Source organism: Aphanomyces astaci (genome assembly GCF_000520075.1).
Source record: "Aphanomyces astaci strain APO3 unplaced genomic scaffold supercont1.3, whole genome shotgun sequence".
NCBI lineage: Eukaryota > Oomycota > Saprolegniomycetes > Saprolegniales > Verrucalvaceae > Aphanomyces > Aphanomyces astaci.
In genome coordinates, this window is record NW_009798266.1 from 1867681 (window position 1) to 1893264 (window position 25584).

At 52.5% G+C, this 25584-nt stretch overlaps 13 protein-coding genes across 22 annotated transcripts; 7 read left to right on the forward strand and 6 right to left on the reverse strand.

Moving 5' to 3' along the window:
- The first annotated feature begins 27 nt into the window (after window positions 1-27).
- Window positions 28-1964, forward strand: H257_02220 (hypothetical protein). The gene is made up of 9 exons (XM_009825762.1): window positions 28-185; window positions 250-308; window positions 355-469; window positions 530-624; window positions 707-798; window positions 902-1012; window positions 1063-1182; window positions 1258-1489; window positions 1546-1964. Exons 1-9 carry the CDS (start codon window positions 80-82, stop codon window positions 1855-1857), a joined length of 1242 nt encoding a protein of 413 aa, XP_009824064.1. The 5' UTR covers window positions 28-79; the 3' UTR covers window positions 1858-1964.
- H257_02221 (ATP-dependent protease La) lies at window positions 1943-4643 on the reverse strand. Of its 3 annotated transcripts, XM_009825763.1 has the most exons (3): window positions 2903-4643; window positions 2367-2819; window positions 1943-2297 (listed from the first exon to the last, which is right to left on the reverse strand). In XM_009825763.1, the coding sequence occupies exons 1-3, from the start codon at window positions 4607-4609 to the stop codon at window positions 1971-1973; spliced, it is 2487 nt and encodes an 828-aa protein (XP_009824065.1). In that variant the 5' UTR covers window positions 4610-4643; the 3' UTR covers window positions 1943-1970. The 3 variants fall into 3 exon arrangements, with proteins under 3 accessions (XP_009824065.1, XP_009824067.1, XP_009824066.1); XM_009825765.1 differs by having other exon boundaries at window positions 1943-2819; XM_009825764.1 differs by having other exon boundaries at window positions 2367-4643.
- A 2508-nt stretch (window positions 4644-7151) lies between these two features.
- Window positions 7152-8125, forward strand: H257_02222 (CAMK protein kinase). Its single transcript, XM_009825766.1, has one exon. It carries the CDS (start codon window positions 7162-7164, stop codon window positions 8062-8064), a length of 903 nt encoding a protein of 300 aa, XP_009824068.1. The 5' UTR covers window positions 7152-7161; the 3' UTR covers window positions 8065-8125.
- A 1030-nt stretch (window positions 8126-9155) lies between these two features.
- Window positions 9156-12362, reverse strand: H257_02223 (hypothetical protein). Its single transcript, XM_009825767.1, has 3 exons — window positions 11920-12362; window positions 11091-11864; window positions 9156-11046 (listed from the first exon to the last, which is right to left on the reverse strand). Exons 1-3 carry the CDS (start codon window positions 12307-12309, stop codon window positions 10234-10236), a joined length of 1977 nt encoding a protein of 658 aa, XP_009824069.1. The 5' UTR covers window positions 12310-12362; the 3' UTR covers window positions 9156-10233.
- H257_02224 (CAMK/CAMKL/BRSK protein kinase) lies at window positions 9170-10379 on the forward strand. The gene has a single exon (XM_009825768.1). It carries the CDS (start codon window positions 9192-9194, stop codon window positions 10131-10133), a length of 942 nt encoding a protein of 313 aa, XP_009824070.1. The 5' UTR covers window positions 9170-9191; the 3' UTR covers window positions 10134-10379.
- A 131-nt stretch (window positions 12363-12493) lies between the features above and the next one.
- Window positions 12494-14664, reverse strand: H257_02225 (hypothetical protein). The gene is made up of 3 exons (XM_009825769.1): window positions 14282-14664; window positions 13445-14212; window positions 12494-13390 (listed from the first exon to the last, which is right to left on the reverse strand). The coding sequence occupies exons 1-3, from the start codon at window positions 14657-14659 to the stop codon at window positions 12539-12541; spliced, it is 1998 nt and encodes a 665-aa protein (XP_009824071.1). The 5' UTR covers window positions 14660-14664; the 3' UTR covers window positions 12494-12538.
- A 473-nt stretch (window positions 14665-15137) lies between these two features.
- Window positions 15138-16386, reverse strand: H257_02226 (hypothetical protein). Of its 3 annotated transcripts, XM_009825771.1 has the most exons (5): window positions 15832-16386; window positions 15685-15778; window positions 15499-15591; window positions 15366-15444; window positions 15138-15287 (listed from the first exon to the last, which is right to left on the reverse strand). In XM_009825771.1, the coding sequence occupies exons 1-5, from the start codon at window positions 16379-16381 to the stop codon at window positions 15198-15200; spliced, it is 906 nt and encodes a 301-aa protein (XP_009824073.1). In that variant the 5' UTR covers window positions 16382-16386; the 3' UTR covers window positions 15138-15197. The 3 variants fall into 3 exon arrangements, with proteins under 3 accessions (XP_009824073.1, XP_009824072.1, XP_009824074.1); XM_009825770.1 differs by having other exon boundaries at window positions 15138-15444; XM_009825772.1 differs by having other exon boundaries at window positions 15366-15591.
- A 101-nt stretch (window positions 16387-16487) lies between these two features.
- On the forward strand, window positions 16488-17585 carry H257_02227 (hypothetical protein; the record flags this gene model as incomplete). The annotated part of the gene is made up of 5 exons (XM_009825773.1): window positions 16488-16580; window positions 16653-16904; window positions 16971-17078; window positions 17132-17392; window positions 17442-17585. 5 exons carry the CDS (start codon window positions 16488-16490, stop codon window positions 17583-17585), a joined length of 858 nt encoding a protein of 285 aa, XP_009824075.1.
- A 19-nt stretch (window positions 17586-17604) lies between these two features.
- On the reverse strand, window positions 17605-17970 carry H257_02228 (hypothetical protein; the record flags this gene model as incomplete). Its single annotated transcript, XM_009825774.1, has 1 exon — window positions 17605-17970. The coding sequence occupies one exon, from the start codon at window positions 17968-17970 to the stop codon at window positions 17605-17607; it is 366 nt and encodes a 121-aa protein (XP_009824076.1).
- Window positions 17971-18287: 317 nt separating this feature from the next.
- H257_02229 (hypothetical protein) lies at window positions 18288-21879 on the forward strand. 6 transcript variants are annotated; one of them, XM_009825775.1, is made up of 10 exons: window positions 18288-18492; window positions 18541-18682; window positions 18734-18821; window positions 18880-19120; window positions 19171-19732; window positions 19792-20014; window positions 20380-20609; window positions 20656-20825; window positions 21036-21623; window positions 21684-21879. In XM_009825775.1, the coding sequence occupies exons 1-10, from the start codon at window positions 18323-18325 to the stop codon at window positions 21814-21816; spliced, it is 2547 nt and encodes an 848-aa protein (XP_009824077.1). In that variant the 5' UTR covers window positions 18288-18322; the 3' UTR covers window positions 21817-21879. The 6 variants fall into 6 exon arrangements, with proteins under 6 accessions (XP_009824077.1, XP_009824080.1, XP_009824079.1 ...); XM_009825778.1 differs by having other exon boundaries at window positions 18541-18821; XM_009825777.1 differs by having other exon boundaries at window positions 20380-20825.
- Window positions 21880-22489: 610 nt separating this feature from the next.
- On the forward strand, window positions 22490-24239 carry H257_02230 (hypothetical protein). The gene is made up of 7 exons (XM_009825781.1): window positions 22490-22606; window positions 22656-22887; window positions 22946-23058; window positions 23116-23169; window positions 23226-23324; window positions 23380-23474; window positions 23526-24239. Exons 1-7 carry the CDS (start codon window positions 22520-22522, stop codon window positions 23779-23781), a joined length of 936 nt encoding a protein of 311 aa, XP_009824083.1. The 5' UTR covers window positions 22490-22519; the 3' UTR covers window positions 23782-24239.
- A 160-nt stretch (window positions 24240-24399) lies between these two features.
- Window positions 24400-24968, forward strand: H257_02231 (hypothetical protein). Its single transcript, XM_009825782.1, has 2 exons — window positions 24400-24598; window positions 24651-24968. Exons 1-2 carry the CDS (start codon window positions 24452-24454, stop codon window positions 24936-24938), a joined length of 435 nt encoding a protein of 144 aa, XP_009824084.1. The 5' UTR covers window positions 24400-24451; the 3' UTR covers window positions 24939-24968.
- Window positions 24969-25091: 123 nt separating this feature from the next.
- H257_02232 (hypothetical protein) lies at window positions 25092-25512 on the reverse strand (the record flags this gene model as incomplete). Its single annotated transcript, XM_009825783.1, has 1 exon — window positions 25092-25512. The coding sequence occupies one exon, from the start codon at window positions 25510-25512 to the stop codon at window positions 25228-25230; it is 285 nt and encodes a 94-aa protein (XP_009824085.1). The 3' UTR covers window positions 25092-25227.
- Between the last annotated feature and the right edge of the window lie 72 nt (window positions 25513-25584).

Genomic DNA, 25584 nt, shown 5'->3' on the forward strand with positions numbered 1-25584 from the left:
AACCCCTAAAGGCAGCTAGGATTATCCGGATGACTACACCAAATCCACCTCTGACTACAACAAGAAGGCTTCGTTCCTCATGAGCTATTGGGTTGTGGCAGTGCCGAATGAAGGCAACAAGTCTAGCGACGCGACCTTCAATGAGCTGAAGGCTGAGACAGCCTCCTCCAAGAATGACTTTGCCGGTAGATGCGTCGTCCCTGCATGCATACATGTGCTTGGCTCACGTGGCAAGTTTGCCAATCTTAGACCTGTACCGTTTGGACTTGCCGTCGGACTTGCTCGTTGGCACGTTGGACTCGCTAATGGTAGGTTGGCCGATTCAACTTCCATCTCTTGACTATGCTGCCGCAGACGCTGGGTGAAGACATGCATCGCGTCGACCTCGTCGTAGAAGGGGCCGTGCGCAAGATTGAACGTCAATTTCACGATTTGAACAAGGGCGGCGAAGCGCTCACTGTCGATGGCGGTACTTCCAACCATGCAATCGTTTCTCCCGTGTCTCATGGAGGATCATGTGTGTCTGTAGTTCCCGTGGAGCGGTACTTGCATCACTTCTCGTGGGACGAAGCCAAGCACCCGCACCGTCGTCCGCTGTCTGAGATTGTGTCCATCATTCAATCCGTGCGTCCTTCCACTCTCCTTGCCACTCGATGACGAGAGGTACCATCCATTCTCCCTGTACTCATCCCTCGTTGGATGCTAGTCCGTGGGCAAGATCGAGGAAGAGTTGAAGCAACTGAGCACTCGGTACACGGAAAAGAAGCAGCAATTGGCTCTCCACCAAAAGAAAAAAGGGTACATAAAAATCACCACCACTATATATACATTTCAAAATATATGTCACCATGTCACATATTCTTCAAAATATATATGTCACCATGTCACATATTTTGTACAGCGGCAACTTGCTTGTGACGAACCTCGCGGATATTTTGACGCCGGATATTGTCAAAACCTCCGATTTTGTCAACACCGAGTACCTCCAAACGCTGGTCGTGGTCGTGCCAAAGTACGCTCCTTTTGTCAAATCTTGGCCATTTCTCTTATCATATATTCCAGGTCGCAAGAAGCAGTGTGGCTACAAGAGTACACGAGTATCGGCGACGACATTGCCGAGTTCGGACCCAAGCACTCGCGCGGCAACGTCAAGGGCTCGCCCGTCGTCCCCCACTCGTCTCGGTACCGACAACCCTTCGTTTTCGTTGGTGCATGGACGTGATGCCACGTCATACATGGATGTGTTCCTCTATATAGCAAGCTATTGGAAGAAGGCGACGCGTGCTTGTACACGGTGACGATCCTCAAGGGACAGTACCAGTCGGGGTCGTACGACCAAGACGGCAACTTTGAGCCGGGCACGTTGCTGGATTATGTGGAAAAGTTCAAACTCGCGGCGCGCGAAAAGCGCTTCATGGCGCGCGATTTTACCTTTGACCCAACTTCCCACGCGACCAACGAAACGCTGGTTGCCGAGCTCGAAGTCGAGGTACGTACGTACGGATGACGTGATCACTCACTGATATATATGTATGACGTGATCAGGTGAACCGGCTCTACTCGGGACTCCTGCGATGGTGCAAAGCCCACTTTGGGGAAACGTTCATCGCGTGGATGCATGTCAAGGCCGTGCGCGTGTTCGTCGAGTCGGTGCTCCGCTACGGCCTGCCCGTCAACTTTGTGGCGATGCTGTTCAAGCCCAAGGCCGGCCGCGATAAGAAGCTCCGCCAAGCGCTGGACAAACGCTACGAGCACCTGCAGCCGCCGCAGTTTGCCGCCGTGGACGACAGCGCGGCGGCCGCCGCCGTCGAGTACTTTCCGTACGTGTCCAACTCGTTTACGCCCTTGTCCTTCTAGCCTTCATGGCCACCACTACGAACGATCTCGACGCTCACCACACCCCCGTGAGACTCGCGTTAACGACTACTAACAACATTATAAATCCACCACCCTTTCCATGTATATATATATTACAACCGACTCGTGCGCCTGGGGCTACTACTAGTACTACTACTGGTCACAATTTTAGCATCATCCTTGGAATGCGTTGGCAGCCCAAATACAATTTGGAGCACGTCCGCAATCGTCTGCACATAGATCAACTCGACCGACGGCACACTCGCGTGCACCGAGTCGCCGTCTTTTCGGTTAGCCAGCGGCAGCAGCACCCGCGAGATGCCGGCGCGGGCGGCCGCATGCACCTTTTGCGTGATACCCCCCACAGGCAGGACCACGCCGCGCAACGTGATTTCGCCCGTCATGGCCAAGTCCACGGGCACCACCAACTGGGTCACCACCTACATACACGAGGTCGTTAAAGCGAGGGGGGGGATGCATGTCGAACGAGTGTTTGTTGGTTTTCGTACCGACACCAATGCACACACAATGGCGACGCCGGCGGACGGTCCGTCTTTCGGGGTCGCGCCTTCGGGGAAATGGACATGGAACTCGTTCACGGCGGTGAAATCCACGGGGTGTAGCGCCGGCAAGTGCACTTTGAGCCACGTGACGGCCAACTGCGCCGACTCTTTCATGCACTCGCCCAGGGTTCCAGTCAGCGTGAGCTGGATGGGAACAGGGGCGGACGCGTCGCGGCTGCTCGTGGAGGTCACGGCAGACGCTTCGACAAACAAAATGGACCCGCCCGCACTGCTCCACGCGAGCCCTGTCGACACCCCCGGGACGCCCGCTCGCAACGCCACGTCATTGCGCACCGTTTCTTGGCCGAGCACGTCTTGCACCATCTCGACGCCAATCACTTCCACGGGGGGTTGTCCATTCACTACTTGCACTGCTACATGTCGACAGATCGATCCAATCTAAACATGCAATCAATCCCCCCCCTCATCCATTATCTCAGCCACACTATAGGATGAAACACACACAGCCAAAACGAGGTTACCTTTCGCTGCAGATCCCGAACCCCCGCCTCCCGTGTATAATGCGAAATCACATACTCCAGCGCGTCGGTTGTAAACTCGAGCGGCGCCGCCGTGAGCCCGTGGTCCGTCACTTGCCGCGGCACAATGTACTGCTCTGCGATCGCCAGCTTTTCCACGGTCGTGTAGCCTTCAATATGGACAATTTCCATCCGATCCAAGAGCGGCCGCGGAATCGTGTCGAGCGAGTTCGCGGTTGCGACAAACATCACGCGGCTCAAGTCGAACGGGACGTTCAGGTAGTGGTCCTTGAACGAATCATTTTGGTGCGGGTCCAGCACTTCGAGCAGCGCGTGGGCGACGGCGTTGTTGGCCGAGTGCCCCTTGACGCCGAGCTTGTCGATCTCATCTAGCACAATCAGCGGGTTGGACACGCCGGCGCGCTGCAGCGCCACGAGCACGTTGCCTGGCATGGCGCCAATGTACGTCTTGCGGTGGCCGCGGATCTCGCTCTCGTCCGAGACCCCGCCGAGCGCCAGGCGCTGGAGCGTCCGGTTCGTGGCGGTCGCGATCGACTGCGCGAGGCTCGTCTTGCCGACGCCAGGCGGCCCCACGAGGCACAGGATGAGCCCCTTGGTGCGCGTTTTCGGGTTGTGCATGGTCAAGTTGCGCACGGCCATGTACTCGACGAGCCGTGACTTGACCTTTTGCATACCGTAGTGATCCTTGTTGAGCTGCGCTTGGACGGCGCTCAAGTCGAGCGAAGATGGCGATGGTGAAGAAGAAATGGACTCGGCGTCCGTGTCGGCGTTGGCCCACGGCAGCGCGCAAAAGAATTCCAAGTACGTCAAGATCACGTGGTGCTCGGGCTGGTTGGCGTTCATGCGCTTGAGGCGGCGGTGTTCGCGGATCGCCATGTGGAAGGTTTCGTCCGACAAGTGCGGCTTCAGCGCCAGAATCTTCTTCTCCAGCGACCGGACGTCGTCGTCGTCGTCATTCGCCTTGGCGTTGTCGTCAGTGTCGCGGAGGGCGGCGGCGGCAGTCATGGGCTGTGGTTTGATCGTCAAGCGTTGTCCCGCCCCCTTGCCCTTGTGGTGTTGTAGCATCGCCCACAACAGCTCCAAGCGATGAATGACGTTGATGGCGTTGAGCACCATTTGCTTCTCAGCCGCAGACGCTTGGATATGCGCCGCCAGCATGTCCAACCACACGCTCAGTTTCGACGCAATGTTCGGGTCGTTTTGGACGCGCGGCGCGATCAGCTGCATGGACTTTCCGAGGGACAGCCCCGACGACACTTGGGAAATGAGCTGCTGCAACGGAACCTTGGTCTTGCCGTCGAAGGTGTCTTTTTCTAACTGCACCGTCGCTTCGAGAAACGGGTCCGACTGCGTCACCTCGACGATGCTCACGCGCGCTAACGCTTGGATCAGCATCGAGTAATCAAACGTCTGGTTCGATCGCGACCGCTGAAGCTGGATAATGCGCGCCACGGTGCCTACTTGGCCGAGCGTGTGATTCTCTTTCAAGCCGTGCTCCGTGAACACGCCAAGCAGCACAGGCTTGATCTGCGCCGAGTCGAGGGATCGGTGGAACGCGTCCCAGAGGGAATCTTGAACTAAGCGAAGGCTGCTCTCGCGTCCGACGGCAATGCGCATGTACGCGCCTGGGAAGAGCACAGAATCACGGATCGTCAGGATCGGAAGCGTCGACTGCGGAAGTTGTTCCATCTCCACCGCGCGGAAAGTTTGATTTTGCCATTATCTTCCATACATATCGGAAGAACATCGCGCTTCGTCAAAGGCAATCGGATTGGTCGAAATTCTGCCCTCGAAGGTCTATCCGGATATACAACATTATCCGGACTATTTACGTTTAAACGATTAGATTTCATAAATTCAAGCCAATCGGGCAAAACAACCTGGGTTTTGCCGAGCCAATCACTCACGACCTAAAGATCGGCATGTTGATTCATCATGATGACCTCCCTGTCGGCCAAAAGATGGAACCCTCAGAACAAAGTCTATCAAATGCATTGAGGGCGAAAGGGTCGCCAATATACTCACTTACCATTGGTACAAGCTACATTCAGCATTGCTTTGATCTTGGATCTGTGTTCACAAGGCACTTTGTGGCGTTGAAGTCGACCAAATATCCGGATAACATTCGGAAATGGACATCGTTTCGCCACTGGGAGTACAAGTTGCAGCAACGTTCAAATCGCGACTCTGAATTAAACAGATTCCGAAAGGTTTCTACGATAAATTTCTTACAATTTCTCGAGACACCCCACCCAATTATTGGGTGACCAAGCAAAAATGGACTATGCACTTCACGCCCTTGATACCCCACAACGATATACTTCTTGCAGTTCCTTCAATTCGCAAACTTCTCGTTCATGATCGCTAGTTGTCGTCCATTGTATCTGGAGTTCGTTGGAGCGGAAGGCCACACATTGTGAACCATACACGGTGGCATGTCATCGTCGAGTTGGTCATCGCAAGTCGCACCCTCCGTCAGGTTCATACAGTACAAGTCAAAGATCCGTGGAATTGCAAAACATGATTCGACATTACCGCAATCTTTCTTAACTGGCGTGGGCTGGATGACTAGTACTACGTACTATATCCTGATGCACTAATTGCACTACTAGTATGTATAAGAGCATCCCCAGGTATTAATAAGTAAGACTGTATAATTAGACCCTAAAATACCGTTTTACATATTTTAATTTTCGCAACCCCACCTGGTACTGCAAGGTCACCACGGCTTTAGTTGGACAAGGTCGTTAAATGTATATGGACTCACCTTGGACGATGCGGTTGATAATGACGACCTTTTCTAAGCAACGTGTTGATGCTACCTAGAAAGGAACATCCGTCATTCACACCTGAAAACTTGTGTCACTGGTCAGTGAAAGTTGTGCTTTGGTTCGGTTGCCGATGCACTCAACGAATTTCGCGAAATGTGAGCCACGAGCGCGTTTGATAGATCCGAAGACACCTCTTGTTTTCGATATATTTGAGACAATCTCCCTACATTCTTCAAGTCCGGTGAACATTTGAAAATTTTGGGTTGTGCTGCTGATTTAATTTGAAGAATGAATACACACGCTGTTTTCGGAAGAAGGCAATACAAGTATAATTATATGACCTTATAGCCAAGATTCTGCTCTTTTGATTGGTAACGTTACACATTTCACACAAAGTCAATGATTGGTCATAAAACTGCTAACGTTATGTGGCAAACATAAGGAATGTCGCTTGAAATATTCTTGGTTGCAGGCGAAATATAACGAATATACAACGAACGAAGTGGAACCGCCGCAAATTCCTTCTATGAGTTCCTCAAATTAACCGAAAAAAGGTGTAACGTTAGTACTAGTTTGTCTACGTAATGGTAGCGCCGGAGTATTAATACTCGTAACTGAAGGCGCTAGACTGAATGTCTTGTTTTTCCTTCAACATCCACAGAAGCACCAATTAAGAGTCAACCATATACTACGTGGTGCTACAAGTATTTAGCACATCATACGGGCAAAGTCGCAGTTGAATGTCTCCACAGGGCTGCATATGATGCCAACTTCCAACTTGGGCGTGGCCGTCGATTGCATTGGGGCGGACCTCGTGGTCTTGATCACATCGACGACTCCGCACTATCACTGCGTTTGTTCTTGGCCACGGATATATATATACCATACGGTATACATAGGTAGCCGTCGACAGACATGTAATTATTTTCAGATAACGAAACACTCTTCAATTCTCTGTGTACTAACGTTGACCGTGCAATCACATACTCGTCTCTTGTGCGTTCGAGTACTAGTATTGGAGTGCTGCAGCAGCTGACAGTAATCTGGTTCCCATAAGAACGCAGGTTACCTGATGAGCTCATCAAGTTGAGCTGCATACCGTGTAGTACAGTGTTGGACTTCAACAAGTGGGTGGTTGTTGTTGCATTTGCCCCGACCTGGCTTATGTCATTAAAGTAGCCCAACTCGCATAGGTAACACCTTGACCTGGTGATCTTGGTCTGGGACATCAGGACTAAACTAGTTTCGACCAATCATCGTGGGTTTCGTACAGCATTTCAGCCACTCGTGGATCGGTCATGGTGACACATTCGGTGTATACGACCGTATCACACACCCAACGTCAACCTACAGTGGGCTAACGTGAATTACGCAAAGACAACGCTGGTTGAACCCACGACGCGATTTTATCCAAGTGAGCAACCTACTACACATCTCACTTGGATCATTTCTCAATTGGACTTTGCCAGGATGCATCAGCGATACAGTGTCGTGCACGAAGTCGCGACGACGCCCACGGGCCAAGTGCTGCACTGCTTGGATAGGCAAAGTGGCCAGCACGTTGTCCTCAAGCGCATTCAAGTCCGTTTTCTGTCCACGGCGCCATCGACGGACATGTCGTTGGAGCGGCGCATCCATCGACGGTTGTGCGACGGTGGCGGTCACCGCCACATCCTTGGCCTGCTGGACGACTTTGCAGCCGATGGTTTTGACACGTTGGTGCTCGAGCACTGCGGTCGAGGCGAGCTGTTCAGCCTCGTGGAAAATGCCCCAGATCGCCGCCTGGCAGCGCCCCTGGTGCAGGCATCGTTCGCTGGCATCTGTGACGCGGTTCACTACATGCACAAGCAAGGCATCGCCCACGGCGACCTGTCGCTCGAGAATGTGCTCGTGACGGACGCGGGTATGTTGAAGTTGAGCGATTTTGGCTCGGCTACTCCCTTCGATGCGATCCTTCGGAATCAACAAATGGCCGGCAAGCCGTTCTATATGGCCCCGGAAATCCATCGATCCGGCGCGTTCGACCCGTCCAAGGCCGACGTGTGGAGCGTGGGCGTGATGCTGTTCATGTTGGTCACGGGCAACCCGCCCTTTGAATCGTCCCATGCGTCCGATCCGTCGATGCAGTTTGTCGCCACCAACGGATGCCGCGCGCTCTGTGCGGCGTGGCACGTGGACGATGTCATCCCTGCCGACGCCATGGACTTGCTCGAGAACTTGCTTGTGATTGACCCTGCTGAGCGATGGAGCATGGTCCAGGTCATGAGCCACGCGTACATTCGGCACTCGCACGACCACGACCTGATGGCTCTACACCCGGAGATGCAACTGCTCACAAGTCCCCCCGGGTTGCTGCAACTGGCAGCCCATTAGAAACTCAGATCTACCGACTAACACTTTGTAATAATTTAACTCGTGGTATTTATGCCTTGGCCATCGATCATCGGTCGGTCGTGCAAAATCGAGCGATGTGTGCACGGGCCGCCAGCTCGTGGGCGTGAACAAGCCTTGTCAACATTTACATCAACTTCAACTTGCACCAACGACGTGTACTTGACTTGGTTAGGAGGTAGTTTGATCTGGTGAAATGATATCTTCTTCAAATATTGACACTTTGCAGTTGTCGTCGTGTCACCACAATCATTGCCACGAGATTGCCATCGTGAAACGATGTGGACTTGGGGCCCAAGCATTTCAGGCCGTCATGTACATACGCTTGCATCAACGTCATGTACATACGCTTGCATCAACGTGCATCGTTACATTCATTGCGCTTGAACGCAGAATTGTCGCTTCTTCATAACCGAAAGTTACTCGGAGTACGTTTATTGGAAGTTTGATGATAACGTTATTGCACTTTTCTGCTTCAAACACAATAAGAATATGCGGAAGAACTATTAAATTTATACGTCCATTAATTAGGAGTATTATTTTGTAGTGTCATGTTTTTTGGATACTTTGAAGTGTACAGTAGTGTATATTTTATTTGCAAAAACACGAAAAATACTGGTTCCGACTCAGACGTTCTTTTTATTTATAGTATTAATAGTAAGTATCCTTAGCTTCCTCTTGACCATTCTAATAATCCTGTGGCGTACTCGCTGGTTGTGCATCAGTCATCCTTGCAACTCTATCAAAATTACCTGGAACAATCGTTCTCTATGCACATCAAGATTCACGTACTTTAGACGTGGCGAAGCCTAAGACTTGTCTGGATTCAGCAACATTGTATTTATTCACTGTACATAGGATTCGGCTAAAGATGCGAGTCGTCGCGACGCCTCTGCCTTTCGAAGCCAGTTTTTTTTGGCCGAAATCACCCGACCTAGCTTCAGCCAATCCAAACGCAGGATTCGAAACGTACTAACCCCACGGACCAATCACAGGCGAGAACGCCCCTACAGTCATATCTGACTTGAACTTGCAACCGAGAGAACATCATCACCATGTTGAATTGAAACCTTCTCATTTCGAAATCCACAAGGCCACGCGCATCCAGGATGGAAGGATACGCCGTCGTGAGAAGACTTGCCACCACGCGCACGGGCCAAGTCCTGCTGTGCACAGACCGACAGACTGGCACCCCCGTTGTGGTCAAGCGCGTGAAGGTGCCCTTTGCGGCACGGCATGCTTCAACCGTCGTGTCGACCGAACGCCAAATCCATCGACACATGATGAAGGCCGACAACGATAACGCTGTCACAACACACCCGCATATCTTAGCCCTGTACGACGACTTTGTCCAACATGGGTACGAGCACTTGGTGCTGGAGTACTGCGCCAACGGTGAACTGTTTGACGTCGTGGAGCAATTGCCAAACGGACGGGTCGAGCCTACTGTCGCCAAGGCATACTTCTCCCAAATTTGCGATGCCTTGCAGTTCATGCATGGCCGTGGCATTGCCCACTGCGACTTGTCCTTGGAAAACGTATTGGTGGATGCCAATGGAACGTTGAAAGTGAGCGACTTTGGCTTGTCCATGGAGACCGACCAGCGTCGCGATCATGCCGTGGGCAAGTCATTCTACATGGCACCGGAAATGCACTCGGGCGAGTCGTACGATCCCGTGCTCGCGGATGTGTGGTCCATAGGTGTGATGCTGTTCATCATGCTCACGGGAAGTCCACCAGTTGACTCGTCGGAAGTGTCCGACCCTGTCATGCAGTTCGTCCACGAAAAAGGCTGGCGGTCCCTCGTGCACGAATGGGACTTTGATGACGTTGTTTCCGAAGACGCGCTCGACTTGATGGAAAACATCCTGCAAGTCGACCCGTTGAAACGGTGGACTCTTGCCCAGGTAGTGGCGCATCCGTTCCTGCAATCGTCGTCCATGCCGCCTGTGACTCCATCGGACGAATCTCTCCTCATCCACAAGCTCCACAACTCTTTAACCATCGTGGAACAATTACAAGTCCCTGCTGGCATCGAATTCCACCTATAATTTTCCTACATTAATTAATCCTATTTAAAACGGCTATTTGATTCCAAAAGTCATCCCATATTGCCCATTCAGATTCCCACGAACCAAGTGTGGACGGTCGCTACACTTCTGGGTATTCGAGCCATTCGAGTCGAATTCTCTGGCCTGGATCGGTCGGGTCGCACACCATGAGCTGGCTGGAAGAAGCTGCTGCCATGGCCAAGCAGAAGCGGTCGAGAAAGACGAGGTGTTGGTGGAGATGATCAACAATCCACTTCTGGGTCGCCCGTCCTCGCTCACATGGCTGCATGGAGACAGAGATATTTCCACTTGCCGGTGGCTTGGAGGATGCTGCTTCCAAGCACTGGCCAGTGGCGGCATTGGAAATCGACTGTGCTTCGTAGTCAACGAGCCACGTCAACGCTGGCGGCTGCCACATGAGATTGTCGTCGGGCATGAAAGCCTGGACAAGTTGGCCTTGCGCGCCGACTCCGACGCGCTGTCGCATGGGGAGTGCCAGCATGACTCGCTCCTTGGTCGTCCAAACCTGCGCGGCGTCGGTGGCATCACATCGCTGCAATGTCATTTCAAGGGCAGCCACGGACAAGCACAAGAGAAACGACACGTGGACGATCTGGTGTCGCTCCAGTTTCCACTTTTGATTGACATTCGACGCGGCACAGGACCACATGTGCACGCGGTACACCTGGCGACTCGTGTCGAAGTACCCGTCCAAACAATCGCCAAACCGAGTGGACCGCAACTGCAACGTCCGTCGGTTGTACATCCAGCGCTCCATCACCGTCACACCGAACTGCATCATCCACATGGCATCCTGTACGAGCACCTTGTTCACCCGCGACGGGTCGCCTGTGAAATACCCGGTCACACCCCGCAACGCCAACCCTGCCGGTGACACATCTTGAGATGGCCACTACATGCATTCTGAATACAAACATTTCGAACATCATTTCTTACGTCGGAGATTGAAACCGGATCGTAACTATTGACGAGGCCGCTCAAGCTCCAGCTGTTCCAAGTGTTGTCACCAGCCATACGCCACGACCACACGGCCCATCCAGCGACGGCGCCACCTACCATGTCTACCATGGCATGCACCAACGCTTTCGTGGACGCTTCGGTCGAGAACTTCCCGCCTGGACCTGTAAAGCACCACTCGCCCAAGAACAATGGATGGCTCCCGTTCCACTGTCGGATGGCCGTGGCCCAGCCGCCAACACCTTGCGTGATGATTTGATCCTCGGTCATCGCGTCATAGCCCCACACCACGTATGGGTGCCAGTCGTGCCACACATTCGTCATGTCGGGCCCGAACTTGTCCATGGAACACACGCCACTGCCGCTGTTTTGACACCACAAGAGCGGGGCCGTGACCAAAATGCAGTCGCTACCCACGCCGCTGCGCACGTCGTTGTACACGTTGTCATAGTATTGCGTCAACACGTTCACATCCGTGGCACCCGCCGGTTCGTTCAAGAGGGAAATGCCTAAGAACGCGTCGTCGTGGAGGTACCGCGCCGCCAAGAAAGTCACGAGGCGGCGGGTGGCGGCGACATTCTCGTCCGAGTCCGACCAGTGGGCACCTGGCGTGGCTGGTGCGCTGTGGTCGGCTCCGTTCTGCGACCCTGGCGCGCCATGGATGCTGATCAGCACCGCCACGTTATGTTGGACAGCCCACTCCCGAACAAGGGTATCCAAGTAGTCTAGTCCCCCCGACGCATACACAGCGCACTACACACGTTAAATATCAAGAAATAGTGCTTGTTCGTATATCGGTCATAGATACCTCAGTGGCAAGTTGACGAGGCAGGCCACTGCAACCCTGGATCCAATACCCCACCGGAACGCGGACAAGGTTCAATCCGGACGCGGCGATGTGCTGGATGTGGCCTTCCGTGATCCACGTCCGTCGATGGACGTCAAAGGCCGCTTGACCGGCTTCCGCGCCTCGATACATCATCGTTTGGTACTCGCCTTGACCGGACACGTTAGCCGGCACGCCGCTCCAAATCGGAGAGTCCCAAGTCATCCACTGCTCTGCCACGAGCCACCCGCCCAAATTGACGCCACGGGCTGGAACCGTTCCTGCGCGAAGATGAATTTGCACATGAACATGTGCTGTGGTCGCTGTAGTCGCCGCCACCAACGCCGCCACCGTTCGTAGGATCGGCATCATCCTTCCAGTCCAACAATGAACTAAAAAGCTTCATTATTGTGGTTCTCTGTCCGACCAATTTACAAATCATGTGGATCCTAGCCGTTTTGTCGTGGGACACTTGGACGTTTCATATGAAACGCCTATCGTTTGTCGGTTTCACATGTCTGGACAGGTTGCATGCAGTACATATCTGCCACAAGGCTGGCGTGAAAAAAAATCGGATTACTATGTATGAATACTGCACCTTCTAACCACTAATGCTGCCGAGCACGTCCACCTGCGGATACGAAATCCAGTCAAGGTCAAGTTGCTGGGATGCAAACTGCTGCTTTTGTCGTGGGTCGCGGCACAGCGACAGCGTGGGGGCGCCGCCGGACAGATCGAGGCAGAACCCTGCGTGGGTGGCGTGGCGGAGCTGACTCGTGGCCGCGTCAAAGTTCCACAGTTGGTTGCCGTTGCCGTTGCTGCACGGCCACGTGTGCACCGAGCCCGTACCTTTGTTGTAGTCGACGCCGAACGCGTCCAAGCACTTGCCAGACATGGTGTTGATCACGCGGCGCGTCGTGTACTCGATCAGCCACGCGTCTGACGCGTCGAGGAGGGGCACCCCCACCTTGGCAATACCGGACCACCCGTCTTTATTGCCACCATACGCCATGAGCCGGGTGCCGTCAAAGGCCACAAGTCTCGCGACTTCGTTCGTTGCGAAGAACTGCGTCGGGTCGTCTGCGTTGCACGTGGCGAGAATGGTCGAGCTGCCGTCCGCTGAGATGGATAGGCACTTGTTGTACGTCACGTGCACGAGGCTGTGGTTGGCGAGGCGCCACTTCTGGTTCGGGTTGCTTTCGTCGCAGTACCATGAATGCGCGAGAAAGTTGCTGCCGCTGCGGTACCCGTCGAGGCAGTCCCCCGTGCGGTCGGACCGGAGCAAGTTGGAGGTGCCGTAATACACCCATCGCTCCAAGTCGGTCACGCCAAATTTAGCAATGTAGTTGGCGTTTTGAACCACGCCACGGTTGAAGTATTGGTACAGCTCCAGCCGTTGGTTGGGGGCCGCCCGCACAATAGTTAGGGGGGTGGACACGTTGGGGCGGTTGCCCTATTTCGAATATTGCATTATTTTCAGCGTCATGATCAACAGACTACGACTTACAGTCGAGAACTGGTTTGAGTGCTCGTATGCATTCAGCAACCCCTTGACATTCCATCGGTTCCACGGATTGTTACCGGCAACGCGCCACGACCAAATCGTCCACCCGCCCTGCGCGTACTCGACCATGTTGAGCATCGTTTCCACGAGGAGGCTCGTGGCGGCGTCCGTCTGGAACGTGTTGCCCGCTGTCACATACGACCACTCGCCCATAAACAGGGGATGGCCGGTCCAATCGCGGATTTGCGTCGCCCATGCCTTGGCCGCGCTGATCAAGTCGTTCTCGGACTTGCCAGTGTACCCCCAGATCAAGTACGGGTGCCATTCGACCCAGACATTGTACATGTACTTTCCAAAGTCCTCAAAGTTGGGCCCGCCCCCGCGGCCTTGAAACCACAACAACGGCGACAAGGCCAGGATGCAGTCGCTGCCGATTACCGTCCGAACGTCGTAGTACACGTCGTGGTAGTATTGCTGCATGGTGGCTTGGTTGGTCGTTCCCCCCGGTTCGTTGAGCAACCCGATGCCGAGAAACGAAATGTCAGACTTGTACCGCCGAGCCAGGAACGACGCCAGCTGCCGAGTCGCCCACACGTTGTCGTAGGTTTCAGTCCAATGGGAAAGGCCGTCAATGGACCCGCTGTGGTCGGCGCCGTTTTGGGACCCCGCGGCCCCATGGATGCTGATGAGCACGGCCACATTGTACTTGGGGGCCCATTCACGGATGAGCTTGTCCAAGTACACAATCCCGCCTTTGGCGTACACGTTGCACTATTGTCACATCCATGACTAACGTTACACTTGGACAAAAACGGTACTCGTCATTGAGTCCTTTAGTACCTGTTTGAACAATGCTGGAGATAACCCCGTGCACCCTTGAATCCAGTACCCCACAGGCACGCGCACGAGGTTGAGGTTGGCTTGCGCGATGAGCTTGATGTCCGTTTCCGTGATCCACGATGACCAGTGCGTGTCAAACTGCTTCTGGCCTTGCACCGGTCCGAGGAAATCCATCGCGTGGTACTCGCTGTGGTGCGTGGCGGGCACTCCCCACCACAACGGCGAGTCCCACGTCATCCATTCTTCAGCTACGAGCCAGCCGCCCAAGTTGACGCCTTTCGACTTGACTTGACCGCTTCGAATGAGCTCTTGCACATGCGCATGCGTAACGTGGTGCGTCAGTAGTGCCGCGGCGCAGACAACGAGGCGGGTGAGCATGGGAAAAGCTGCAATGACCAAGCATGCTTGAAGATCGACCTCATGTGGTGCGTGTCCTCGTGGTACGTTGTAACCGCCGATGAATATTGTCGAAAGTCTATAAATAGATTTGTCCAACATAGTACTAACATGCAATACAGTAGTCAAGTGCAATAAGGTGGTGGCGGTTATGAAACCCCTGCATGATAACCATCCACATGTTGTGGCCCTGTGCATAACCAGCCAGCCACTCGACTGGCCAGATGCAAAGGCCGTCGTTATGATATCAACTGCGACACCACCCTTCTTGGAGCTTGAGGAGTTAGTTACTTTTTGCTCTCCACTGGCAGGTGCAGCGATTGAAATGACATGATTGGTGTATACTCCTGTACATATTCCTCCTGTACATGCGATCCTTTATCTCGATGTGTACATACATCGCTACACGAATCGATAATAAAGGTAAGTATATATATACCAACAGCAAAACAATCGTGTAGTTGGACGTGTCATGCTTGCCGTATTCCATTAATCGTTTACGACAAACTACTAAAACTATTTAGGTCGCAATTTCATAGATTTGCAGCAACGCGTCGTCCCCACCAGACACCAGCCGCGTGCCCGTCGAATTGTACGCCACGCTCCACACCTTCACCAGACAAGGATCACGAGTCATGTGTAGTAGGATAGCTAGTACTACTACTACTACTACTAGGACTACTCGTACCTGGTCGGTGTGGCATTCAAACGTGTAGAGGCAATTCTTGGCCGCCAAGTCCCAAATCTTGACCTTGCGGTCTCCGCCCCTACGCCAATCATTATCATGACGAGGAACCAATCCACGAGGAAATCGATCGTACGCGGTGGCGAATTGCTTGCGGTCGGGACTGCATGCGACGTTCAAGATCCAAGAGATATGGCCAGACACAGACCCCACCATGCTCTTTTGTGTGCTATACACCCACGATTAGTTAGTTCACGCCCAGGTGTTGATCGATGGTAGTAGTAAGTGACGCGAACAATGCGTTCAAAACGAAGGAACGTACATGTCGTAGATCTTGACGTGCATGTCGTCGGACGCGGCGAGCAAGAAGCTTCCGTCGGGACTGAACGCCACGGACCGCACCGGCTTTGTTCGATCTGGCACATGCATCACATTGTCAGGGGGTTCGAGGGTATGGAGGAAGACGCACCGTGGTATTTTTGGACTTCGGCGCCGGTTTCCACGTCGAAAATGGCCACGACGCCGTCAAAGCCGCCGCAGGCGACCAGCTTTCCGTCGGGGGAGTACGCGACGGACACGATGAACTTGCCGTTGGCGGCGATGGACTGCACGATCTTTTCCTGCTCGATGTTGATGATGTTGACCTTGCCTTGCTGCGACCCCGACACGAGGAACTTGTCTGTTGGGTCGTACGCAATTTGCCACGTTTCCCCAGCGCCTGTGTCAATAGTCTTCTCGACGCCACCCGTTTCGAGGTTCAGAATGCGCACTTGGCAGTCCAACGACGAAGTTGCCGCCCGCCGCCCGTCCTTGGTCGCCACCACCGAGATCGTTCCCAGCACGTGCCCTGGGTATTGCTTCACCACGGACAGCGACTGAGACTCCTCCAGTGAGCTCGCATCCCAGCTCTTGACGACTTCATCGACAGATCCACTCAGGATTTGGTCACGGCTCGTCCAGAATGTGCTCCACACGCCGTCGTTGTGCGCCGACGTAACCTTGGACGACGCCCGATACATGGTCCTCAGAAAAATGCGGATGAAGGATCCGGATAGACATACGTATCCGGATATTTTGTGTCATCAGGTCATATCGTGAAACTAAAATATAAAATAAAAAATTAAGATGCTGTTGGGACGACGGGTGCTCGGCCGTCGGTCGATGTACACATGGAGAGACATTCCGTACACCGCCAATGCACATCCAAGGCAGATACTGGTACGAAGGAGACTCATGCGTGGAACGGCGCTCATGCATGCATCGTTCATCATATACTGAGGATGGATGTAGGACGTCGTGGTCCCAACGTCGCCCACCTTCCCTCGACCCAAACTGCCAGTAACGGTGTTTGTTCACGGCGGAGCGTGGCAACGCGGTGACAAGAGCGGGAGGTTCTACGCGCATGTAGCACCCACGATCGCACAATCCACGCCCACGCTTGTGGTCACGATGAACTACCGGTTGTCCCCAGAGGTCAAGTACCCTGAACACATCCACGACGTCCTGCGTGCATTGCAATGGGTCCACCGCGAGATTCACAAGGTATGGCTTCATACTGCACTCAATCGCAATGTTGGCGGCCTTCACGCTACAGGGTGTCGACTTTAGTATGGCGGCGACAACGAGCGCATTGTGTTGATGGGGCACTCAGCCGGTGCGCATTCCGTGATGAAACTCGCCTTGGACGACGGGGAAGCGTTTCCCAATTGCCCACCGGTGCGCATCCCGATATTCAATTCTTGGGAAAGATCCTAACCCATTCGTGGTAGCTCCTGGGAGTGGTTGGTATCTCGGGGGTGTACAACATCGTACGGCTGTCGACGGCGAGCATCTTTGGGTCCATGGCGCTTGACCCTGTGTTTGGACATGGCGTGCAAGTGCGCCGAGAATCCTCCGTGATGCAACCTTCCGCTGCATCGTTGGGAAGCATGAAGAAGGACCTGCCGATGCTGCTGCTGTATGCACAAGACGATTTTCACCTGGATGAAGACGCAATCGAGCTGAAAGCATGGCTCAACTCCCTTGGATTTGTACGCATATCAAGTAGGGATGCAGAATGGGATGGCAACATGTGTGTAGACCCACGTCGCATGCGAAGAGATCTCTCGAACGAACCACTTTACCATCATCGGCAACGTCAACGCCAACCTCCCGCCATCGCGGTCCACTCAAGCCATCACCAAATTCATTCGAGATGTGACCACAGAGAAGAATGGGCATTAGAATGCATGATCATCCCTAGTTACACGAGTTTCCGGTCTGTGAGGGCACGCACGATGCAGCCGTTGCCTGCTTTGGCCACCAAATGACCATGCCATTCCAACAACGACGCATTGTTCTGCGGCACGGCGAGACCTCGATACAGGTACTTCATGAGCACATCTTCAAGGTCCGGGGTCAACGCTTGCACGACGGTAGCCACGTCAGCCTTGGAGCATGCCTGTAGCGCCGCAAAGACTGTTTGCGCGTTGGACTGCTTGATGTGGTCCGAGGTCGAGTTCACGGGAGGGTTCTCCAACGAGGCAATGACTGCACCCACGAGATTCTTCTGCATCGTCAGTTGTTGGACGCGGCTGGCGCGCGAGCGGACGTCCGCTTCCTCGCCCATCCTGTGTGTTGCGTGGAGTACAGTACTGTAATAAACTCGATCTGAGGATATTGTGATTGCTCTCGATAGAAGACCCTTACTTGGTCAAGAACTTCCGTATAAGAACAACGACCAGCATTGGAAATGTCGCATAGTGATTGGTTGAAATCAATGGATGATCGACATGTGATTGGCTGATTGCAGTCGAGTCATGTGAAATGCCCCTCCCAATTCGCTCCCGAAATTGATATTTTATTATCGGAAGAATGTATCGCGTTCACAGGCACTTTCTAATAATAATATCCCAGCACACCCAAAAAGTATTTAAATAACGGGCGCAAACATTTCTCGGTTACAGTGGAAGTCTTCGGATATGGAGAAGGGGTTCGACGATGCTGATGGCTCGATGTCGCCCTTAGTGTTAGACCCCCGCTCACCCAACGGCCACCTTGGCTCCGTGGGGTCTATGTCCATGCCCTCATTGCACATCAAAGTAATCAATGCGATGGACGGGTTGCAACACGACGTAGTGCTGAATGCGAGGTTCATCCACCATTATGATGTGCTTGATCTCATGGAGTCCGTTGGTAGTTCTTCCATCAATACCCTTCGCCAAGAACTCGTCCTCAAGACTAGTATACCATCGGACGATCAAATCTTGCTGTATGGCCCTCCCTACGCCCGTCTTGACCCAAGGAAGTCAGTCGAGTCGTACCAACTTCCACACGCCTCGGTCCGACTCGACCATTGCACCCCTTCCTCACTTGACTCACCCACCATGTAGAAGTTCATCTTCCTTTACGACCGAAGAGTTCTTTCCCAAGACAGGCCATCCATTCCCCGAGTTGTCCTCCATCCTCAGACTGTCGAACGTACGTCCATCGTCGTTTCGTCGCAGCCCAGGATGATGACATGGTTCCATGTGTGTAGTCCCCACGGCAGCTCCATCTACATCTTCCAGCCATGCCAAGTTACTTCAAGAAACGTCCAGTCCATTGCTTCGTGCATTGTTTGACTACGAGTCGCAATTCCAGCAGCAACTTCTCATGGCCGAGGCCGTGGAATCCACGGCGAAGGCGCGTTTGGCCGCCACGGAGGCGTGCGTGGAGCAACTCGACACCCAGACCCGCGGGATTCAAGCGGCGCTATCCAACCTCGACGCCCACCACACGTACTGCCTGCTTGCCGTCCTCCTTATGTTCATTCGCCATGCCGTCCTAGGGCCATGCAAGGTCGATTCACGCCGTTTTGGGCCGACTTCAAGCACGCGCAGTCTGACCACTCGACGCTGCTGGAGCACTTCGACACGTATGTCCATCGTCTGGGGTCGATTCCTCTGCACCCGGCGCTGGCCTCTGACACCCGGTTGACGCTGCTGGACTGCATTCCGCTCGATCGCGAGCGGGACTGGCTCGTGTCTTGCAAACAGTCGCAAGCATCCCTCGAAGCCAAGATGGACAGCCTCGCGGCGTCGTTCCGCACCTTGTCTGACGCGATTACCGAGCAAAGCAGCGCTGTGGTGTCGGTGGCGCCGTCATCATGGCGGCACACGGTCGACGAGTTTGCGGCGAAAGTGGCGGCGATTTCAAGCATGCGGGATACGCTGCGGCAGAATTACGACGCCGTGTCCAAGCGCGTGGCCGACTCGACGCAGCAGACGATGGACGAGGCCGCCGCGACCGCCGCTACCGCCAGCATGAACATGAGCTTCATGTTTGGCTCGACGCATATCCTGGAAGCATGCCGGGGACTAGATGACCTGTTTCGCCAGCAGGCCGACGTGGTATGTATGTACGCATTGGCGGATGCAAAACCTTACTAAGAGATGGTAAATGGATGTAGCTGCCCAACATGCAAAACGCCGACGATCTACTCAAGACGATCATGAACAGTGTCGCAGATGCCAAAGCCGAGGCGTATGGGGTCGTGTGCACCAACTTAAAGCGCGTGTCCGAGCTCCAGTGCAATATTGTTGCCTTTGAAACGCACTTGGGCATGCTAAAAGACGCGCTCGCGTACCAAAAGCGCCAATTTGCCGAGTTAAAACATGTGCAACTGCTGCCCCGTACGTCTATATATATATATATATTATCAAAATATATTGGACTTTTTGTGCTGAATCGCCAAATCCATCCATCGATTCTATGTATGTAAAAAGAGTGTCATGTGGTGATGGGTGGTATCACACTAATTGAAGTCATACACTAATTTGACGTTGATGATGGTTTCCTGCAATCTGATTGGCCCAATTCTTCTGCCGATACATTCTATACATGTATTTGAATGTTGCGTCATTCTCCATTAGTCGCTCCAGTAAAATCGCATATAGTTGCATATATAATATGACTCTTGATATATATATATATTCTGAAATCGCATATAGTTGCATATATATGACTCTTGTAATATATATATATTTCCTTGAGGTAGAGGCGTACGATGCTTGTGTGGTCGAGATCAAGCGGCGCCGCCAGTACGGCCGCCTGTTCCAAGCGCGCATCAATGAGATGGGCGAGGCCATGGTGGGTATGCGCGACGCAGAGATTGCCAAGCGCGAGGCATTTCTGCGGGAACATGGCCAGCATCTTCCACGGGATTTGGCGCCCGGACTCACGGAGAAGCCGTCGCATTGCATCGTGTCGATGCGCCCCTTTGACACGGTATTTTATATAAAAAAATTGAAATATATATATATATTATGGATAGAACTTGCCTGCGATCGAAGAAGACGCCATAGACGACCCGCCCAACGAACTGCAAGTGCTCAAGCAGCGCTGTCAAGCGTTGGAGCGTCAAGTGGAAACGCTCCAAGTCGAATTGGACGAGCAGCACAAGGCATCGTGTCACTGCGACGATTCGTACTCGAACTCGTCCAGGTTTGAATTTATATATATATTTATATATATTGCAATGTCGGCTACTTGAACTGCTACGAAAATGATATTTTCTAATCGATGTAATCGGTATTTAGCTTTTTTTAAATTACCATTCGTTCCATAGAGCGTATCTATCATCTACAAAAACTGAATGCGTATATATATATATATATATATAGAACGACACCAACCTCCGTCCATCTTGTCTAGTTTGAGCGCCAGTGTCGAGACAGCTGCCGCCGCCGCGCACGGAGGCCCCAAGTTTCCGCTGGTGCTGGCGTTGGCGGCGACGGCAGGCACATTGAACCACTCGAGCGAGATCCTCAAAGAGACCGACGCGGTGCGCCTGCTCAAGGACGCCATGTACGAGAAGGAAGCGAAGATTGGTCATCTCGAAGAAGCGCAGTCGGGTCTGCAGGATACGGTGCGGTCGCTCCAGTTCTCGATGGGCATGCAGCGGAACTGGCTCAAGAAGGTCGTGAGTGTGCTGCAGCTGGACGACGATGTCGACTTGGACAGCGCCGAGGGCCTACACGAGTGCCTCATGCACATTGAAGACAAGTGGAGCGCTCGTACTAGTAGCCCCGTAGTAGCCCCTACTAGTAGCCCCGACGACGACGAGCCGTCGTCCAAGATTGCGTTTCGGTCGTTCTCGTACAGCGATCTGGCGCTGTTCCTACCTACATTTGCCCCCACGGATGCGGCGGCCGCTAAAATTTACTTGGCGTTCCACCTCGGGTGTCCAAACCGGTTCCTGTCGGACGAATCCATCACGACGTTTTATCAGATGCACAATCGGTACGAATGTGATTTATTATAATATTATTATGACCAGATATTGGATGAATTCGGTGGTAGATACCCCGAGTACATTTTGGGCCGCATCGTGTTTATCGACGAGCGCGTGGCGTCCGACCGCGATAACCCGTACAGATTGATCGCTGGAACGACCTTTTATGTATTAACAGTGACCTTCTTGGTCGACTTTTAATACTCATCTATCGGATAATGTTACTATTATCGGATGATAATGTTACTATATTGTTGGTGTATATTATAACGTTTACACGTTATTTAACTGTGAAAATGCTGCTCCCGTGCATTGGTTAAGGTTCAAAACTATTGGACATGGACTAACGGACAGAGTACTATTAATAGTAATACTTAGTTACTTAGTATACTACTACGTAGTACTACTGTTCGTAGTATATACAGCTGCTGTACTTTGTTAACAATTGGACTTTCGGCACCTTGAACTATTTTAATACTTCGAAGTAGTTCCCTGTCAATACTCGGGTACAACGTATTACTATTATTATAATAGCAATAGCCATGATCTAATACTATTATAGGATTAGATCATGACTATTGCTATTATAATAATAGTAATACTATACTAGTATTATCATTCGTTAGTGTTCGCTTCTACTATTCCTGTAGTAATATTAATATTTCGAAATACTACATACTTCGAAGTATTAATATAAAAAATACACTTCGAACAATACATACTAGTATACAGTACTACTAGTAGTATATTACAGTTACTGTAATACTACGTTGTATTAATACTTCGAGTAAACGTTAGTACACTTACTACTAGTACTACTAGTTTACCAGAACCGAAACGAAACGACGATCGAAATTATTCAGATTCACCCGTTGACCACTTCGAACATTTCGACGGTTGAACCATGGATGCCGTTGCTTGCGTTGTCTTTGGCTGTCTGTGGCTGCTGGCGCTTGGCGCGTGGGGAGCGCACTGCTACCAGTCGAGTCGGGTGGGTGATCATGATGGGATAGATGTAGTAGAGGTCACCTGCTGTGTAGTTTGTGACCGAGCTGCATGAGGCCATGACCCTCACCGCGACTCTCGGGGTCTTTGAGATGGGGGTTCGACTGATGTTGGGAGATTCCACGTCGACGTGGGTGTACGTGTGGCTCGTGGCAGGCTGCCATGCGCTGTTCCTCGTGAGTTTCTTCGCGACGATCATGCTCGTGGCTAACGGGTACACCTTGACGTTGCCCACGTTGCGCCCTCGGGATTGGGCCCGCATCCTACGTATGTATATGGTTACAGTATTCGAAAACGCATGTCCAACACCCCATTGTGTTTGCAGTGATTGCTTGTGTGCTGGGACTCGTTCGCTGGGTGCGCAGTGTAGCCGATTCATTTGCAGGGATGCTGGTCGAACTGACGTTGCAATTTTTGGTGCTGCTGTACGTGCTACAGGTAAAACATTCCAACAGCAATCATGCCGATGGATGCATTGCCGTGGGGCAATTGTAGGCGTGTTCGTTGAATGTGCACTTTTCGTTGTTCTTGGTGGCCTTGTTGAGACGGGTAAGTGGAATGAATCTGGCAGTGCCATATATCATTGTGAGCAATGGCTCATTTAGGAAGGATTGGGCCAAGAGGTTGCGGTGGTAGAACCGTCTACCCACCTCTTCAAGCAATGTCAAATTGCCTTTTCGTGCTTCTTTATGGGGTACATGGCGGTATGTACGCAAGCCGAGCCTTAGCTTGAGCTCTCAACTGCTTTGTAACACGTAGATATGTGCGTGGTCGTTGACCATTCTGCAACCCTTTCGAACCACGTTTTTCCTCCTTGAACAGTCGCTGTTGCTTGGTCTAGCTACCTACTTTGGGTAATGACTATCCTTATATGTATCCGCGGTTGAAACTCTAGCTTTTTGCAGGTTCTACTTGCGTCCAGACTCCAAATCTGGATTGGTGGACGTGGCCCAGCATCTGAATGTGTCTGCAATGTCCGACTCGTTCTTGAGAGTGCGATCCAATTTGAATGCACCGGAAGAGATGCGACCCCTTGTGACATCGTCTTCTGTGGTGGTCATTGAGAATCCGCCGTCCAGGACGCCAGCGGGGCGATTCGTGCCCAACTTCGGCGTTGGGGTCGCACCCTCGGACCCGCACCCGCCCCGCGACATCCAATGAGGCGTTCGCTTGTTCGATGGCATAGTTAAGGCATGTTAAAGTGTTAGTTAAAACAGGGGTCGTTTTGGCTTGAGCAAGGCGACGAGCCCCGCGAAAGACAGGACCACAGTCCGCATATAGTTGGACGTCGCGATGGACGGATGGGGCGTATCGATGACCGTACAGTGTTTACGTAGCCAATCTCTTGTACAGCATGTCCTCGGCATGAATTTGGTGGCGCTGTTGCATCAACTCCACCTCATACGCTATGATGCCGAAATCCTGGCCAACGGACTGGAGAATAGGAGTGCTGGCTCTACCATCCCCACTGACAATATGGTTGGTGGCGATAATTGCGCTGGGGTGCGCGATGAGGGCCGATCGTACATGGACAGGTCGTCAACAGGTACGTAGATAGACGACCGATGCATGGCTCGGACGACACGAGTCGTTAGGGAGGCCTCCGTCGCCACCGAAATATGCTGCTAACGTTACATCAGTTACCACGGCTAGGTCCGACTTGAATCAACATCAATGACCAGAATTCGTTAGATTGCGAACATACGACGACTGTAAACCAAGGATATCCGGATACAGTATCCACAAAACTCCGGATAAGTAGCCACATCTTACAACATTACCGTCGGTGCACCGCGTACTTCCAACAAAGTGTACTGGAACCACGACAGGCATGAGCAGCAGCGACCCGACCACCACTACGACCGAGCAGCCCACGGTGCAAAAGCGGCAGGTGAGTAAGGTCATCTTCGACCAGGCTCAAGGACGCAGTGCCACCGAAGAGTTTGACAAAGAGTTCCAGAAGTACAACACCAAACACGTACGATCGATCGTCACATTTCGACCGCGTTCATGTTGTAACATGTTTGTAGAACGCCGTGTCGGCCACGGCGCTCACGCTGGCTCGGTCAGAACTGTCCAAGGCCAACGCGTTGCTATGGCAAGACGACAAGCTCACGAAATTGGGCCAGCCGGGGTCGTTGACTGCGACTGAGCGAGAACACTACGAAGCACGCGTCAAGCAACTCGAGGCAGCCATCGACACGTACCACCAGTCCATCTCAACGTCCAACTACACGCGGGCGGTGCTGTCCTTTGCCGGGCTCGTGGTGTTTGTGCTGCTTCTCATCTTGCTCAATCAAAAAGTGCCCATGTTTTAACCCCGTCAATGAATGCACTTTGAACCACAACGAGCGTTCATCGTAAACGATTGGCCGTCCGAATTCGCGACAATCTAATAATCTCGCATGCATTTCCATATTGAACTAGTTATTGCATATTTGTTCGGTCCAGATACGAACTACACTTGCAGTGCAAAGCGAAAGCCATCGCGCGCGACTCGACTACAGTGTCGACACGCATATATTATTGTCGAAAAGTATAACTATTACTCCCGTCTATATACTTCCATGTCTGCCAATCTGTCAATGCAACACATGATATATAAGATCAGCGCTTGTCTATGGCCAGCTTGTACTGTGTAGTGGCTTGCAACGCCATAAACGTAGCGTATTCGCTGACTTTGCCCAGGTTGAGGTCGTGCAGCTGCATGTGGTCGTAATCACCTCGTCGGAAATGAGATTTCGAGAAGAAGATCAAGTCTTGGCGGGCGTGGACATGGGGATGTCGATTCACGCTTTCGTTCGAAAACGTGGGAAAGTCGAGCAAGTCGTCGCGCTTGTCAAAGCCAGTGGAGTTGGTGCAGCTTGGAATGGCCAAGTGACCAGAGTACATGGTCAGCACGCCATAGTGCCACCGAGGCCAGCCAGCCACTCGAACCTTGGCGTACTCATCAGACTTTTCAGT